The sequence below is a fragment of the Marmota marmota genome, unplaced genomic scaffold (genome assembly GCF_001458135.2).
Source record: "Marmota marmota marmota unplaced genomic scaffold, marMar, whole genome shotgun sequence".
In the NCBI taxonomy this organism is placed as follows: domain Eukaryota; kingdom Metazoa; phylum Chordata; class Mammalia; order Rodentia; family Sciuridae; genus Marmota; species Marmota marmota.
Window position 1 is genome coordinate 10754999 of NW_025999941.1, and position 18198 is coordinate 10773196.

The following is an 18198-nucleotide window of genomic DNA, read 5'->3' on the forward strand; positions in this document are numbered from 1 at the left end:
TTTTTTTTTTTTTTTTTGGTACTAGGGATTAAACCCAGAGTTGCTTTTACCAATGGGCTACATCCCCAAGTCTTTTTGAGATAAGGTCTTGCTAAGTTGCTTGGATCTTCCTAAGTTGCTCAAGCTGACCTCAAACTTATAATCCTCCTTCCCTAGCCTCCTCAGTTGCTGGAATTATAGGCATGAGCTCTTGTGCCCAGCTCACTGTGGTTTTGATTTGCATTTCCCTAATGATTAATGATGTTGAACATTACTTAATGTACTTGTCTACCACTCAGTATATCTTTTTTGGAGAAATGTCTGTTGAGATCCTTTGCTCATTTTTTAATTGGGTTATTGGTCTTCTAATTGTTAAGTTGTAGGAGTTCTTTATATTCTGGTGCTAGCCTTTTCTTTTAATATTTACTTTTTAATTGTCGTTAGACACAATACCTTTATTTTATTTATTTTTGTGTGATACTGAGGATCGAACCCAGGGCCTCACGTGTGCTAGGCAAGTGCTGAGGCACAACCCCAGTCGGTAGCCTTTTACTAGATATATGATTCACATATATTTTGTTGTATAGGTTGTCTTTTCACTTTCTTAATAGTATCCTATAGAAAACAAAAGTTTTTAATTTTGTGAAGTCTAGTTTATCCTTCATTTTCTATAGTTTCTGGTGCTATTTCAGTGTCACATCTGAGAAATTATTGCCTAATCAAATGTCATAAAGATTTACATCTAGGTTTTCTTCTAAGAGTTTTGTAGTTGTAGGTCTCACATTCATGTCTTTGATTCTGAATTAATTTTTGTATGTGGCTTGATATAAGACTCCAACTTCATTTTTAGCATGTGGAAATCCAGTTGTCTCAGAACCATCTATTGAAGAAATTATTCTTTCCCCCCCATTGAATTGTCTTTGGCATCTTTGTTGAAAATGAGTTGCCAAAAAAACCCAATTGTATGGGTTTATTTGTAGACTGTCAGTTCTACTCTCTGTGTGTAGTACCCCAAGAAAACAATTAATAATTTTGTGTCATGTTGTCATTGGAAAGAGACCTCAGCTCAGTCTGGGTGGTTCTTAATTTTGTTACTGAAAAAAATTCCAGGATGCACTAAAAGCAAGGCACAGAAATTTATATAAGAACATCAGAGGTGTACACATTCCAGAGTAGGGTGCCCCTCACTTCTCAGAGATGAATGCTACATCCTGAGTCAAGCTCTCCAATAATATATATATATATAATTTTTCTGGGAACAAGCATGGAGGTTCTCAGACAAAACTCTTTTGAAAATTAAGGCCTATGACAATCATTTGCTATTTGGAGATCAGAATGTTTCTCTGTTATTATGTAATCAAGCCATAAATAATTTATAGGCATATTGTGTAAGTCTTTGAATCTCGTGACATTTAAATTAATTTTGTATTTGTTCTTGTTGGCCTAAGCATAAACTGGAGGTTTCGTTCATCTGACTGAAGGGACAAGTATGACTGGTCATACTCATAGATCCAAGTCTCCATACTAAGGCGTTCTTGTTCTTTTTCTTTTCCCAAAAGCCCACCTACTCATATCTCAGTATGAATGTATTAATTAAAAATTACAGCTTAGGGGCTGGGGTTGTGGCTCAGTGATAGAGTGCTTGCCTAGCATGGGTGAGGCACTGGGTCCGATCCTCAGCACCACATAAAAATAAGTACCATGTGTTGTGTCCAGCTACATTTTTTAAAAATTACAGCTTGGAAGCCTGAGGTAGGAGGATCACAAGTTCAAAGCCAGCCTCAGCAAAAGCAAGGTACTAATTTATTTAGACCCTGTCTCTAAATAAAACACAAAATAGGGCTGGGGATGTGGCTCAAGGATTNGCCTCCTGAGCCGGTGGGATTACAGGAATCTGCCACCATTCCCAGCCTGGTAGATCTTAAAAAACTAAGGGAAAAAGAATATTTCAGGGGCTGGGATTGTGGCTAAGCAGTAGAGCACTTGCCTAGCAAGTGTGAGGTGCTGGGTTTGATCCTCAGCACCACATAAAAATAAATAAATAAAAACAAAGGTATTGTGTCCAACTACAACTAAAAAAAAAAAAAGAAAAAACTTAATTCATATCAAAATAGTATAGCCCAGTGTTTTGAGTTTCTTAAAATTTGGTCTTAAACTAGAGCAGTATACATTTCAAATAGAAAATATTAATTCAGTTAAATATGAAAAGAAAAGCTTTATAATCTGCTAGGACCCATTAACTGCTCTAACAGTGTCCTTGTAGCTGCCAGTATTTATAAAATGAAGACAGAAGTAGTTGCTTCATATGCTCTCTGAGGAGAGTGCTCCATTCCACAGATTATGAGAACTTTTTCTGCCATGTATAGAAAACTGGTTCTGACTTTGAGCAAAATGCTTCTGTGGGTGTTCCATGGGATCCTTCAAAAACAAGCTTTTCTAAGTAGAAGTGACTTCATAAATGCCTATTAAATTCCTTTACTGCCTTTAAAGTATACACTGCAGATTGCACAAGTCACAATAAGTGACTTACTTATTAAAAATTGATTGATTGAAGTACTAGAGATCAAACTCAGGGACACCCTATACTGAACCATATACTTAGCCTGTTTTATTTTTTATTTTGAGTCAGAGTCTTGCCCAGGCTGGCCTCAAACTTAAAATCTTCCTGCCTGGCCTCCTGAGTAGCTGTGATTATAGGTGAGCATCACTGTGCCCACCTGACTGTTTTATTTTTTTTAATGTCACTTCTTTCAGAAAACCAATTGTTCCTCAGAAAGAGCCCTCACCTTTGTTGGAAAAGAAGATCCAATTGCTAGAAGCTAAATTTGCTGAGTTAGAAGGTGGAGATGAGGATGTTGAAGAGATGGGAGAAGAAGATAGTGAGGTCATTGAACCTCCTTCTCTACCTCAGCTTCAGACTCCCCTGTCCAGTGAACTGGACCTCATGCCCTACACACCCCCACAGGTAAAGGTGACACATTCCTTTTACTTGTCTTGTTCTCAAGTTTGGTTTGCAGCTGGCACAAACCAAATTAAGGAGACATCCAGCCCTTCCATATATGAACCTCTACCTAGAATTCTACGGGGGCGGGGGGGGGGGGGGGGGAGATTTTTTTTTCTTTTATTTGTTTATTTGTTTGTTTTGTTTATTAGAAGTAGTCAAACACAATACCTTTATTTTATTTATTTTTATGTGGTGCTGAGGACCGAACCCAGGGCCTCACATGTGCTAGGCGAGCACTCTACCGCTGAGCCACAACCCCAGCCCCAGATTTTTTTCTTTATCAATGCCTTGTATTTAATTGTTTATATATTTTATTTTTAATTGACAGAACATTTGTATTTATCATGTGATTAAGCTGTTAATAATTTAAATCTTCTTGAGTTTTATTTAACTTGTTTAATGGCAAGTTTAATTAGAAGGCTCTCCTTGCTTTCTATTAAAGAAAAGCAGTAAAGGAATGGTATCATCCTGTTACTCTTAAGCTTTCATTGTTCTTATTCTTTTGGGTTTTGTTTGTTTACAGTTCTGGGAATTGAACTCAGAGACTCATGCACTAGGCAAAGATGCTACCACTGTGATACATGCTCAGCCCTTTTTCAGTTTTATTTAATATAGGGTCTCACTGCGTTGCCCAGACTGGCCTGGAACCCTTGATCTTCCTGCCTTGGCCTCTGGAGGAGCTGGGATTACAGGCATATGCCACTGTGCCTAGCCCACTGCCCAAATCTTTTAAATCTCTCCCTCCTTAGAACCTCATCTTTGGCTGAGGTGATTCCTGTTGGTATTTTTTTCTCATTCAGAATTTTCTCAAGCTTAATTATGAGGTCATCATTAGAGATTGCAGTCATGGAATTCAGTGAAACTTTGATTTATTTCTTACATGGTAAGAGGCAAGAAAGAGGTATGTTTTGACCAAGAAAATGGCCAGCTACAAACTGTGCTATAAAACAGTAACTTTTGGATCACATGTTCCTGGCTTCCAGAAACTCTGAGCGGTTAATTAAATGCAATGTTCTGATGCACTATAAGAGTTTTCTATCTTACAGTCTACCCCAAAGTCTGCCAAAGGCAGTGCAAAGAAGGAAGGCTCCAAACGGAAAATCAACATGAGTGGCTACATCCTGTTCAGCAGTGAGATGAGAGCTGTGATTAAGGCCCAGCACCCAGACTACTCTTTTGGGGAGCTCAGCCGACTGGTGGGGACAGAGTGGAGAAACCTTGAGACAGCCAAGAAAGCAGAATATGAAGGTAAATAGGGACTAGGCACAACTGTCTCAGCCTTTGAAGCAAGGGGGTGTTTTCAGGAATGCACGTGCATAGACAGGTTTTACTCTCTTGTTCTTGCCACACACACATGAACCTTGTATTGGGGACTGTTCCTGATGATAACCAGCAGAACAGATGCCAGTCTTGTTCTGACTAGGCAGATTGCTGCCCCTGACTTGGCCTCTGATCCTAGTATTGTCCCCTCCCCAAATTTCTCAAAAAAAATATTTTTACTGTTAAAAATTGCATGATTTTCTTTCATTGAGCTCTGTAAGCACCCAACATATGTTGAGCTGGGGAATGACTGTATGATGATGTTAAATATAATTTTGATTAAAATTTATCCAAAAGGGGACTTTTGAAATAAGTGATCTTCTGTTTCTTGATATGTTTAAACTCTCTGCTAAGGCTTGACTGAAGCACTTAATTTGCTAGGCAACTTGTGACCTGTGCTGTATTCATAGCTATCGTTAAGGCATTTGGGATCTCTTTGAGTTCCACTGCCTTTATTTTCTTTTTACTCTAATTATATCACTTTGAGCCATGAGCTATGTATCATTCAAGGATTTGGTGGTTCTTAGTCATTAGGAACAAATATTTGAGAGATTTTTGGTGTTTTGGATGTTTTGTTATTAATATTGTTTTTAATATTAGGCATGGCTTTGATAAAGAAATTAATACTAAACATTAGGTTAGGCAGGACTTTGTACCTTTGAGCTATATTTTTTTCCATTTAGAATTTTATATAGAATTTTGATAGTTTAGAGCCATCCTCTTGTAATGATCAAACATTAGTCTTTTTGGCTAACTCCAGCAAATATAAATTAATTGTTAAGGCTGCCCTCTTTATTGAAGTTTATGAATCTTCAAAGAAACTCTTTAAAAAAGTTTTGTTCCTTTCGTTTGTGACAATTGATTATTATAAAATTAACTGGCAGGCTTCTTTAAGGATCTTCTGCAGAAGCCTAATCCTGCAAGATAATCAGAAAGCATTTTGTGGCAAAACCAATTTGAGCAACATTCCAAGCTCTTTATCTTCGAAACTTAAAGTGCATTTTCCTAGTTAGTCTCTAAGACCATTTTCCTAAGTTAGTCTCTAAAGATCCTGTTTTTTATTATCTGGCATTTTCTGAAATTTGACCAGGAATTTGTGTACCTACCTATTAATATCCTGAAGAACTATTCTTTAAATCCTAGTGAGTTCTGTAAGAATCTAGAACTTTGATATTTCTGCCTTAGTACAAATCAAGACCAAATACATCACTAAGATGAAGGAGTGTTGGAAATTAAGCTAATATGGATGTAAAACCAGTTCCAAGGCAAATAAAGCCAGGACTGAGTGACTGGTTACTTAGGTGTGAATAAGATGTGGAGATAATGTAAAGGTAGAAACACTGGTGCAGGGAGGGAGAGATTGATGGATTTTAGAAAGTTCTCTTACACTCAAATAGGGATCTCAAGTTTAGGAAGAACCTAGTGCAGATGAGTTATGTGACTATGAGTCTTACCTAAGACTCTGAACTTTTGGACTCCCCACCCAATGAACTCAAAACCCAGAGTTAGGAGTTTGACTGGCTTAGTTGTAATGATTCTTTTTTTTCCAGGACATCCCAAATGAACTTCTCCCACAGAGATCCAACAGATAGTCACAATATTTGATGCTCAGGCCTGGATTTGTTTTTCAAACTTTTTAAATTTTTATTTATTTATTTATTTGCTTGTTTGGTTGTTTATTTATTTTGCTCTCCCATTTTACCATGTCCTTTGTATAATGAAAATACTAGAATTTAACATGGAGGTGTAGATCATCAATGGTTTTTTTTATTGCTAGTTCAAGGAAATAGGTTGTTCAAATGGCCTTTATCAACCTCATGCTGGTGTTCTCAACCTCATGATGGTGTTCTCAGTTTGCGGAGGGTGTGTGAAATTGGGAGTGTCAGTGAGTGGTAATAAGTCTCTGTAGGCAACTCTTGTCTCAGCCAGCAGCCTTTGACTTGCTTGACTTTCCCATTCTTTACCCTAAAGGAAAACTGGAGCTGTTGCTTCTCAATTTCTCTTTAAAGCCGTATGACCTTGAGCTCTTTTCCCCTCCTCAGATCAGTGGTATCCTTTTGAATTCCATGTTTTGGAGTAATAGTGTGTGGCAGTTGACTGTGATTATCAGGAGTGGGGGTCATGGTTTGTTGGTTCTCTGTATCCTTGAACAAGTGACTACCTGTCTCCCATCCTCCATTTGACCATCTGAAGAGTGGGGAGCATTTGCTATTTATGAATGGTGAAACAGAATAAACTGAGTGTGGTGGGAACTTTGGGACTACTTCTCCAGGAAGGATCCAGCCTGTTAGGCTAGGAACATGACTGTTGGGTTTGCTGGCTCTGGAGATGCAGAGAAGTGGGGGATAGGGGGACAGGTAACAGTCCAGCCCAGAAATACCACAGGCAAATACTTCTCTTGCATTGTGGATTCTGTAATTCTTGTTGATTTAGGATGATTTATGGTCAGCTTTGAACTACTCAGCTTCAGGAAACCTGATTCTTTTAGAACATCGTCCATTGCTACGTACATTTATATATTAATTACCTGCTTCTGATTATTGTAGCCTGGAGTATCATACATTTTTTTCTCCCTGGGATTTATTAAGTGTGACCTCTTTGGTTCATTAGAATATAGAAATTAGCTGTTTACTTTCCCTAAAACAGGCAGTAAGCTACTTTTCCCTTACAGAGTTAATTTTCTTCAGCTGCTAAACCTATGATACTAATGATAAAGAGTCCTCAATCTCAGTAAAATTGAGTAAAATGGAATCAGGAAAATATAGTAAGTAACAATTGTGCCAAAAATTATAATGGGCCATGGAATTGCTTCATGTTGAAATTATAAATAATCTGTAATGCTATTAATACTAGAATAATGGTAGCGCTTCTCATCTTCAGGGTGCCTCGTGAGATTAACCACGGTGGTTACGCTGGTGATGTGTTTAAATAAAATCTGTGCTTTCTGAATGTGTGTTGCAGTCTTAACATTCTTGAAATCTTTGCAGACCAGTTCTCAAGATGGGATAGGAAAGCTGGATTCTAGGTTACCAAGTGAAATCGGCCCGACTCCTCCTGTGTTGAGACTAGTCATCTACTGTTCCTTCCATTGAGACAGAACTGTTGCCTGTGTTTTTACTAGTCCTGTTGAATGCAATGGATGGTATTTTGAATTCCTGGGTTAAAAACAGAATTGAAAATCTGAAATGCCTTTACAGAGCGGGCAGCTAAAGTTGCTGAGCAGCAGGAGAGAGAGCGAGCAGCACAGCAACAACAGCCGAGTGCTTCTCCCCGAGCAGGCACCCCTGTGGGGGCTCTCATGGGGGTGGTGCCACCACCAACACCAATGGGGATGCTCAATCAGCAGTTGACACCTGTTGCAGGTAAAAACAGGAGCTAAGACCATTTTTTTTTCCACTTTAAGAAATTCCTTCATTTTTTTTTTTTTTCTCCAAGAGGAGTAGGCCGCAGTCTGTAGCCTTTTCTCATGACAGATTCAAAGTTTGAAATCATCCATGTTGTCCTGTATTGCCTTTCCCATATGGGCAATGCTTTCCCTTTGCCCCAGAAATGGGCCCTGGGCCCACCCCTGGGACCTAGTAGGGAGCAGCTCTTCCCTGGCTGTGGGCATGGTCTGGTGATATTCTCACCCTAGACTGTTCTTGATAGAACACTACAGTAGAAAATATAAATAGACCCTAAGTTATATTCTAGAGAACTCCCAAGAGAAAACACAAAGCCAGTCTTTAGGTTGTGTTGGTATTCTGTCTCATGCCAGTATTCAGTTCGAGTTGTTCTGCTGCAGCCATGCTTTAAAGGCTGACCATTTAAAAGGATTTTTGACAATGAATTGTAAATCCTTTCTTGGTCACCAATGTGCATGACTGCTAAATAGAATACAAAGTCCTTATTCAATTCATTGTGCCCACTCTGTAATGCTTTTCTATTTAATTACATTAAACTGCATTTTCTGTTAGTATCCCAGTCACATATTTAAACCAAAAGCAAAAAGAAAATGGTGAATGTGGTTTGCTTGTGTGTGTTGTCTTTGGTTCTGGTAGCCTTAGCAAATCTGACTATTCTTGATTGAATATCTTTGTCTGACATGTCTCCAATGAGAAGCCTGTAGACCACCTCTCGGGCCCCTCCTTTGTGATCTCTCCAAGTCTGGTGAGATCTGTATGTGCCACCTGTGTTTCTTCTCAAGTAGTCTGAACTCTTAGGGAGCCCAAGACAGTGTTGTTCAAGGCAGGTTCATTGAGATGCTGTTTTTGTTTTGCTTTATTTTTGTTTTTTTTGTTGTTGTTGTTTTTGCTTTTTAAGGAAGAGTAGCATAGGATAACTTTTCCATTGTTGCTCCTAACTTTTGTGATGGCAAATTCTCAAATGCGCTGTCGCTGAACTCAGCAGTTGCACTCGCCAAAGCACATCTGAATCATGGCTGTCAGTACTTTCAGTGTAACTGATGTTGATCTAACAAATCTCATAATCGCCTGCTCTATTCCATGGCCCATTTTGGTTAATGGGGTTCCAGAAGTTTTTATAAATCAGGCCTTGAACATGGGGACTTTGGAAGTTAGAATTCCCTCATTGACATCCTGTTTTGTTCTATTTGATGTGATATTGTGGCACTGTGCCCTTGACTACAAAACCCAGGGACATATTTACAAAATGAATACAAACAGCTCAAAACATTTAAAAAAACAGCAGCTGCAGCATTTTAGCTCCCTGTTAGGGAATAACATCATAGAGCTCTGTGGGTGAGAACCTTGGTCCCTCTAGAAAGCCCCGACTCCATTATTAAGGGTGTGCTGCCCAGATTTCTGGGTGTTGGGAGTGAAGGGCAAGCATTCTGGATGGTAAGCAGTCTTTGGTCCACAGTGGGAACTTTGAAGCTAAGAGGGTGATTTTTCATGGGTTTACAGGTTGCTTAGGGCCTGAGACTTAGCCTTGTCAGTGTCTGAAACCAGCTTTGCTTACAAGCATTGAAGCTCATTTGAACACATGTGACTGGGATAATAAATGCCAAAGTACAGTTTAATGAAGACAATTGTCATGTCTTTCAGTTCTTAATCTTCAATCACAGCCTGTGAAGGCTGCGTTCAGATGGGCTTTTGTAATTGAAAGCAAAGCCTCCTAACATTCTTAAATTTCTCACCTACTTATCCCTAAAAGCTATACCTTGTGGTATGGTTAAAAGGCAGTTTGGTAGCATTGGATCTCCTCATGTTTAGATGATGGCGTCTATTCAGAAGTACTTTTTACTCTCTGAACTCTTTAACAAATGAAACTCGTCCTGTTTCATGTATAGAAATATTATTTTAAGTTTGTTTTATTGGTTTGTATAATTGTAAGTTTTTCAGTTTTATATATGACTAAGGAAACAAGGTAGTCAATCTCAGGATTTTCAGTGATGTCATAGCTTTAAAAGACTAAACTTTTTATAAATAAATACTTTAGAATAATTCCTAAGGAAAAGTCAGAAAGAAATTCTCAGAATCTGGAGTTTTCCACTGTTTCCCAGAGTGCCTCTACAAAGAGTATTGAATAAAAACTAGGCTTGGCACTAGTCCCTTAACTCTCCCTTTGCAAGAAGATATGATCAAGTGACTGCACTTCATGGGAAGCTTTTCAAAATTCTGTTCATCATGATCATTACAAATCCCAGAAAAGTCAAGTTGTTTTTCTTGTTTAAAAAAAATGCTATGTGATCTTAAAGGGTTTTTTGATAGGGAGTCCTTGACATTTGAAAATATTTTATTTTCACCCTTTTTGCCAAAAATACTTGTTTGCTGCAACTCTTCCCTAGCCAGCAGAAGATATTTGTTCTGTGAAGGTATGCTCTGAAAATAAAGAAATAAAAGCCTCTGTGAACAGAAATTCTATACCTTGATTAAAATGCTCCCTGTTAACTGAAGGTTTATATGACGACATTTGTGAGCTTGGAGACAGTGATGACAATTGGCATTTTCTCATGTCAGCAGAGCCTGATTCTCCAGCTGTACCTCTGCATGTAGGTTTCTGAGTGCCCCCGAGCTTTGGTTGGCTTGGGAGGATTTAGATTTTTTTTTTTTAAACAAGTTTTGAGATCTAAAGATGAAATATTATTAATTGTGATGGCTCTTAGAAGCTGTTCCCCAGCTCAAACCCTAGCACAATTCATTCTTACCTGCAGTGGTGGGGCTAGAAGGGAGAAGGAGTAGATGTAAAAGCCTTGAAAAATTCTTGCCCCCAAGCTGGAGAAACATGCTTTCTGATCAGGACTCTGCACTTCATTTCCCTCCATTCTGATTTCTCCTCATGGGTACCCATGATAGGCATATGAGTGTGGGCAGAGTGGAATGATGGGGTATGTACTGTTCAATTAGAGTTGCAGTCAGCAGAACTGGTCACTCTCCTTGAACAGCTTGCAGTAATTTGGACTTTGGGAAGGCTGTTACTGGAACTCCTCTTCATTATTATTTAAGTGAAAACATAGCATATTTATTCCAGTGAAAATAACTACAAACAATAATGTACTAAGTACTAATTCATCTAGAAATGTGGGGTTTCATATGTGTAGCTTTTTATTTTGTTCATTATTGCAACAAAATAATTGCACTAATTACTGTTATATCATGCAGTACTAAGGGTGCTTTATTCGTTGATAGTGCATGTGGGGGGTTGTTATTACTTAGCTCATGTTGCATGTTAATGATGCATGTCTGAAATTTGTTGTGTCCTTCAAGGCATGATGGGTGGCTATCCGCCAGGCCTTCCACCTTTGCAGGGCCCAGTTGATGGCCTTGTTAGCATGGGCAGCATGCAGCCACTTCACCCTGGGGGGCCTCCACCCCACCATCTTCCGCCAGGTGTGCCCGGCCTCCCGGGCATCCCACCACCGGGTAAGAACTTCATCCTCATTCACTCATTAATCTCATCTTCGTATTCTCTTTTTCCTCCCTCAGCCAGTTCTTCCAGGAGACACCTGCTGCCCACTATGGCCAGGCTTCCCTCACTGAGTACCCCAGAGCTGTCAGCAACAGGGCCTAGAACGTGTTAAGCAGGTGGCACAGCACCTGTGCCCTTGTGGACCTGGCTGCCTGACAGTAGCACAGGGTGCAAGAAGGCAAAAGCCAGACTCAGCAGACTAAGAGGCAGGACAAATACTCAAATAATACAACATATGCCAAAAAGCCAGCCAGCCAGCCTAGAAATCTTGCACCCTCTGATCAGGGAATGAAGTTTCCCAGATTGCTAGCTCAGGATCATATTAAAATGCTTTTTTCATCTGAATGCATTTTTTCATCTAGTGCAATTCTTACCTCACATGGTCTTCTGTGTAGACTTCATCTCCTCATCAAACAACCCTGCTATTAAAGAACAGCCTAGCCCACCCTAGTAAACACTGATTTGTCTGTCAGCAGAAGTTCTTACATGTATAGTATATAAATGGAGCCCAGAAGTAGCTACATTTAGTTTCACTTTATAATGAATTAGCAAGCTGATTATTTTAAAGAAAAAGGAAAATTGTAGCTTCTCATATTAATTGCCATCATATGCAAAAGAACTGACTCTTGGCTATAATCTATTAGAAGGAATGTGGCCTTTAGATAACTTGGAATAGTATTTGCTCCATTATCTAAGATAATCGGGTAAGAGCCCAACCCAGATAAAATGTGGTTGGAAACTTATCAGGTTTGCTTATACCAGTCTTGGACCTAGAGACCATAGAGTTTTGCAGGGTCCAAACAATGCTGAAGAGGTTAGATACAGCAGTGTGTTGGGTTAACAAACCTGGTGGCCTGACCTGGAGCCTCCAGCCACACTCTTTGTGAGTACTGCTTAGATAACAGCCATAACTCCACTGAAGTATTTTTCCACATGTTCCTAGAGGAGGAAATGTTTTTGGAGGTAGGTGTTTCTCTCTGGAAATGGTGACCTATTGCGTGAATTGCTATGGCAGCAGGAGTCAGTCATAAAATAGGTATACCGTGTGGTGGGTGGACTTGGCCTTAATTCTCTGCCCTCTCACCTTGGCACAGGGTATCTGAGTCAGTGAGACCATGTTGGAGTTGGTCCCTTCTAGATGTATGTACTCAATGGGAAGCCATGTCTAAGGCCCTGGGTAGGAGCTGTCTTTTGGTGGGTGTGGGGCATACCTGTTCTCCCATCCCCTCTTTCAGATTCTAAATCACATTTGAAGGAAGCACAACACCCCTGGTTATAGTGAGGGAGACAGGAAAGAACCCCCTTGGTATGTACATGCACATGTCTAATCAGGCTTTTAGGAACCCAGGATTCAGGGAATTCCTGTGGTCACTCAGCTCACATTGTCACTGGCTGCCCCTGGCATGGCAGTTGTAAACAGAGGGAGAAGAGGGGTTTGCTAATTTGTTTGTGCTGCCCTGCAAAGCAATGATGTAGGCATCTTAGGGAGCCCCTTTATGTGTGGAGTCTAAGGTAGGTGAGTATCCTGGGGAAGGGGCCGGGTCTAGTAATATATTGCTGAAGCAGCAGTTCACCCAACACCGCCTCTTCATTCATTCACAGATAACCATCAGGATCCTACTGTGGTGATCCAGGTACACTTCTAAGTACTTGAAATATAAAAAATCCCTGCTTTTTAAATGGAAGTTTGATTTTACTTGATTTTTTTTTTCTCTTAACATATAAGAGGATGCCTATACTTCCTGGAAGTGGCATTTAACAACTCTGAACCTTAGAATAATGGGTTGATTCTGCCTGATCAAGTGCCAGCATTTTTAATCCAGAGGAACTATAGATTTTGAAGTTAGTTCCTTCTACATAGCCAGCAGGACTTAAAAAACAGCTTAACAAGGTTTTAGTTGTGGTTTGTTAGTTTTTAATGAACTGGGTCCCTTGCCAATTTTTATATTTTACCTGAATAGTAAATAGATGACCCTGAGATAAAAATAGCCTCAGACACTAAATTTAGGATATCTCATTGTTAACAATTGTCAGCAAACAATTACTAGTGAACATTCAGCAAGGGAAGTTTAATTATTACCAGAGACAGAACAAATATAGTAGGGTCATGAAGTCTTTGTTCTTTTGTCATTTGCATCTGAAGCAATAGCAGCAAGACTACTCCACTAATACATCATCCATTTTCAGAGTACTGTTCTATCACATGGAAGTTTCATCTGCCAGCATTAGTGACTCCAGTTAGAACTAGATGCTGATGGTCTGGTCTGCAAGGAGACAGCAAGGCAGCACCTCCAACCTCTACAAAGCCCAGTTAACTACTTCCACAACCTCTTCTATCATGTCCCTCCTATGTTAGCACTTTGCTTACTGCTGAGCCTGATTTCAATACCATTTCCACAGGCTGCAGTTGGAGAATAATGAGTTGTCGCAAGAAATGTACCTTAAAAATAGAGGTGTATTCTGACTATAACTCACTTACTGAAATACTAGAATTTATGCAGTGTTCAAATCAATTCTAAACTATGAGTAATGGATGTACATCTGACAAGATCTACTAGCATTGTGCATTAGGTACCTAGAAACCAAGGAATGCAGATTTTCTATTTGACTCCTGTTCTGGATACTTAGGTTTCCTATCCACACTCAAGGGCAGAGGTGCATAGGTTGGCATTATCAAATGACATCATTTCTTATCAAACAATAGTTTTTTTCATCATCTCAACCCAGAGCCTCTAATTGTATCATTGCATTCTGAATTATAGGTGTGATGAACCAAGGAGTGGCCCCTATGGTAGGGACTCCAGCACCAGGTGGAAGTCCATATGGACAACAGGTGAGCCCCCAGTTTGATTTTCCTAGGACTCAAGAGATTTCTAGACATCTTCCTTCTCAACAATGCAGAGTATCTTTTTGTCTCACCATGTGGTCACATATTCTTTCAGGTGGGAGTTTTGGGGCCTCCAGGACAGCAGGCACCACCTCCATATCCTGGCCCACATCCAACTGGACCTCCTGTTATACAGCAGCCAACAACACCCATGTTTGTGGCTCCCCCACCGAAGACCCAGCGACTTCTTCACTCCGAGGCCTACCTGAAATACATTGAAGGACTCAGTGCTGAGTCCAATAGCATTAGCAAATGGGACCAAACTCTAGCAGGTAAGGAGAGTCCTTCTAAATAAGCCTTTGCAAAGTGTGTTCTTCCTCCTCATGATACTGTTAGCTCTTAACAAACACCCTCCACCTTTTTGGGGGGGCATAGGGGAGTACCAAGGATTCAACTCAAGGGCACTTAGCTTCTGAACCACATCCCCAGCCCTTTGAGACAGGGCCTCACCAAGTTGCTGAGGCTGGCGTTGAACTTGCAAGTCTCCTGCCTTAGATTCTCAAGCCACTGGGATTACAGGTGTCTGCCACTGTGCCCAGCTAGCAGACATCCCTTTTTCTTACACCTGTACAATAAATTATATGTCTTAGAATGGCCTAGAACTTCTTTTTACACATTGACACCACACTCTAAAAATGGGTTTTTAAACTAATTTCAAAGCTTAGTTTTGTTTATAAGCATCCCAACTATCTTTTCAAGTATATTATCTTTCAGGCATTAGTGTAGATGGCAGATTTTTTAAAAGAAAAACATCAAAAACATGTTCCCATTAGTCTGTAAGTTACTTCAATAGACTTAATGTATTTTCAGTACATACAGTTTCTACTTATTCTTTATTTTAAACCAAATTTGATAATTTAAGAGTAGAAGGTATGATTTCCCCTTCACATATTTACCTTCTTAGGCACTTTTATATTAAATGTTTTGTGGGCCAGGCATGGTGGCATATGCCTATAATCCCAGTGGCTCAGGAAGCTGAGACAGGAGGATTACAAAGCCAGCCTCAATAACTCAGCAAGGCCCTAAGCAACTTGGCAAGACCCTGTCTCAAAATTAAAGAGAAAGGGGGGCTGGTGAGATGGCTCAGTGGTTAAATGCCCTGGGTTCATTCCCTTGTACAAAAAAATAAAAAATATTTTTTGTTTTGTGGCTTAATAAACCATCAGCCTTTTAGCCTTTAGAACCAAGAGACTTTTTGTTACCTTAAAATTCCAATTTCTGTTTTCTTTACACTTTAATTTTCAGCTCGAAGACGTGATGTCCATTTGTCAAAAGAACAGGAGAGCCGCCTCCCCTCTCACTGGCTCAAAAGTAAAGGGGCCCACACCACCATGGCAGATGCCCTCTGGCGTCTACGGGATTTGATGCTTCGAGACACCCTCAACATTCGCCAAGCGTACAACCTAGAAAACGTTTAGTAACATCATTATGTTTTGTTTTTTGTTTTTCTTTTTATAGAAGCATAAAGAGTTGTGGAACAGTAGCCATTTTAGTTACTGGGGGTGGGGGGAAGGAACAAAGGATGATGATTTTTATTGCATTTTACTGTACATCACAAGGCCATTTTTATATAAGGACACTTTTAATAAGCTATTTCAATTTGGTTTTGTTATATTAAGTTGACTTTATCAAATACACAAAGATTTTTTGGCATATGTTTCCTTTGTTTAAAACCAGTTTCATAATTGGTTATATATGTAGACTTGGAGTTTTATCTTTTTACTTGTTGCGATGGGACTGAAACCATCCAAGGTTTTGTCTTGGCTTGGGGTTTTGGGGGGTTTTTGTTTTGTTTCGTTTGGGGTTTTTTGTTTTGTTTTGTTTTTTTACAAAAGAAAAAAATGAAAAAAAAAACACAAGAGTTTACAGATTAGTTTAAGTTGACAATGAAATGTGAAGTTGGTCCTAGTTTACATCTTAGAGAGGGTAGCGTGTTTGTATATGTTTCATGTGCCTGAATATCTTAAGCCACTTTCCCAAAAAGCTGTTTCTTACAGGTAAAGTGAAGTGCTTTCTTTGAAAGGTTGTTTAGATTATGGGTGTTTGAGAGACATGGCACATTTGCTCTGTTAACTCAGAGGCTCACTATAGATATCTGTGGTCAATGTTGTGTGTCCACCCACAGCCTGTGTGCCTCCCAAATTCCTGGAGGGAATGCAGTTTTTCTTGTGCCGAGTTAGACATCTATGGTGTCAAGTGGTTTTGCAGAACATGTTCATAGCCCTGAATTATATCTAGTCTTGGCAGGTAAGTTTAAGGGTACTTTTGATCTGTTTCTAATGAATTCACAACTTATGCCTATATATGTTAGATGAGTTTGAAATTTCAAATCTATTACATTGAAAACTTCAAAGTTCATCTTGAGGAAAGCATAGAGGTATGCATGGAGGTGATTTATTTTTAAGCATAACACTTAACATAAGGAAGGAAGTGTGTAATTGGATCTGAGCTGTGTCATGAGCGTAATTGTGACATACGGTAGATTACCTGCACTTGCAAATGTTTCATAGTCATTATTTCTTTATTATCAGTTGTGGCATTTTTTTTTTCTTCTAAGTTTCAGGGTTGTAATTCTCAATCAGAAATTTATTTCTTCCTAAAATATGTTTTTCAATTTAGCTTGTGCTTTTGAATTATAGGAGAAGGGAATCATGATTTAAGAAAAATGCTCACTAAAGAGACCATTATGGATCCCAAACACTTGGGTTTGGTGACCTTGTCTTTCTTATATGGCCCTAGAATAAACATTTGGAGGCAGCATATGCTGCTTAGATGGTAGGAAACTGCAAACATGGAACATTACTTCACTTGGTGGTGTGTTTCTGAAACCTGCTTTATTGTAACAGGATGGTTGCATTGTCAAGGTGAAGCTTCCACACTGCTGTTTGTAAGTTGAGAGAGTGACTTGCAGAGGGTACTTTTTTCCTTTTAATCTGCTCTGAATCAATACCCAGATGTTTAATTACCATACTTAATAAATCATGAGGGCAAAAGAGTATAGAATGGAAAAAAGTCTGTTGTATCTAGATAATTACAAGGAGGCCCTTGTAATTTAATTGCCATTAGTCAACCACTGGATCTCAGTTTGCATCAAGTATTTTAAATAATTTTGAATTTTAAAAAATGTATTGCAGTAGTATTTCAGTACCTTATTGTTAAACTAAATCAGATAAAGAAATCTCCAATTCCTGGTTATTTCAACCATTGAATCATCATGGACTGTGTAATGCAATCAGATTCTTTTCTTTTTAGACATCCTTGAATTACACCAAAGAACCTGAAACTTAATTTTGGTTAAATTATTTATTTATTTCATACATTCATTTTATTTCCCTTTTTAAGGTCTGGATGAGACTTTTTGGGGGAACTTCTAAAAACTCTTCACTGTGGGCCACAGGGGCACTTAGAAGCAGAGCGCTCCTCCTCCAGGCTCCTTCCCAGTACCTTAGGAGCTCCTTAAGGCAGTGCAGAGCCAGCCCAGGGTGCCAATAGGCAGGCCCTAATTAAGTTTAAAAATAAAATAAAATATTTATTTTAGAATCATGTCTTTCTATGTACTAACTTGGAGAATATCAGTTAATATTTAGAATATAAGATTTGAGGTGAACCGTCTTCCAGAAAAGAAAAATAAAAAAGTCCTGACATAAGAAAGTACAGGTAAACAGTACATCTTTTCTCCCATGAGTTTTAGGAACTGTAGTAATGTGGCTTAGAAAGTATAATGACCTAAATGTTTTTAAAATGTAAGTTCCTGTGGAGAAGAACTTTGTTCATTTGGAGGGAGGGGCCTATAGATTTAAAATAGAATGTTTGTCAGCTGATTTAAAAGGCCTTTAATTGATTTTTTTTAACTCACCCTCCTCTTCCGATGAGGAAGAATTGAGGGGAGGACAGTTACTTGTGTAAAAATCCCCAAATTGATGGTATTAACTTCTCAGCTTGAACCTTTCCAGACCTGATTAAAATTTGGTTTATTCTAATTTCTGTATCATATCATCATCTGAGGTTTAAGTGGTTACTAGTCTTATAACATGTATGTATCATATGTTTGTTCATTTAAAGCTTTTTAATCCAAATAAAAATGGAGTTTGCAAAGTGA

At 39.0% G+C, this 18198-nt stretch overlaps 1 protein-coding gene across 1 annotated transcript in view; it reads left to right on the forward strand.

The window, feature by feature from the left end:
- The window catches only part of Pbrm1 (polybromo 1), an 86249-nt gene extending 68051 nt beyond the window's left edge, over positions 1 to 18198 (forward strand). Inside the window, exons 24-30 of the mRNA XM_048801016.1 lie at positions 2729 to 2944; positions 4030 to 4231; positions 7501 to 7665; positions 11011 to 11166; positions 13975 to 14045; positions 14155 to 14371; positions 15345 to 18198. Coding sequence (XP_048656973.1) covers positions 2729 to 2944; positions 4030 to 4231; positions 7501 to 7665; positions 11011 to 11166; positions 13975 to 14045; positions 14155 to 14371; positions 15345 to 15517 — 1200 coding nt within the window. The 3' untranslated portion in view covers positions 15518 to 18198. The remainder of the gene's footprint in view (positions 1 to 2728; positions 2945 to 4029; positions 4232 to 7500; positions 7666 to 11010; positions 11167 to 13974; positions 14046 to 14154; positions 14372 to 15344) is intronic.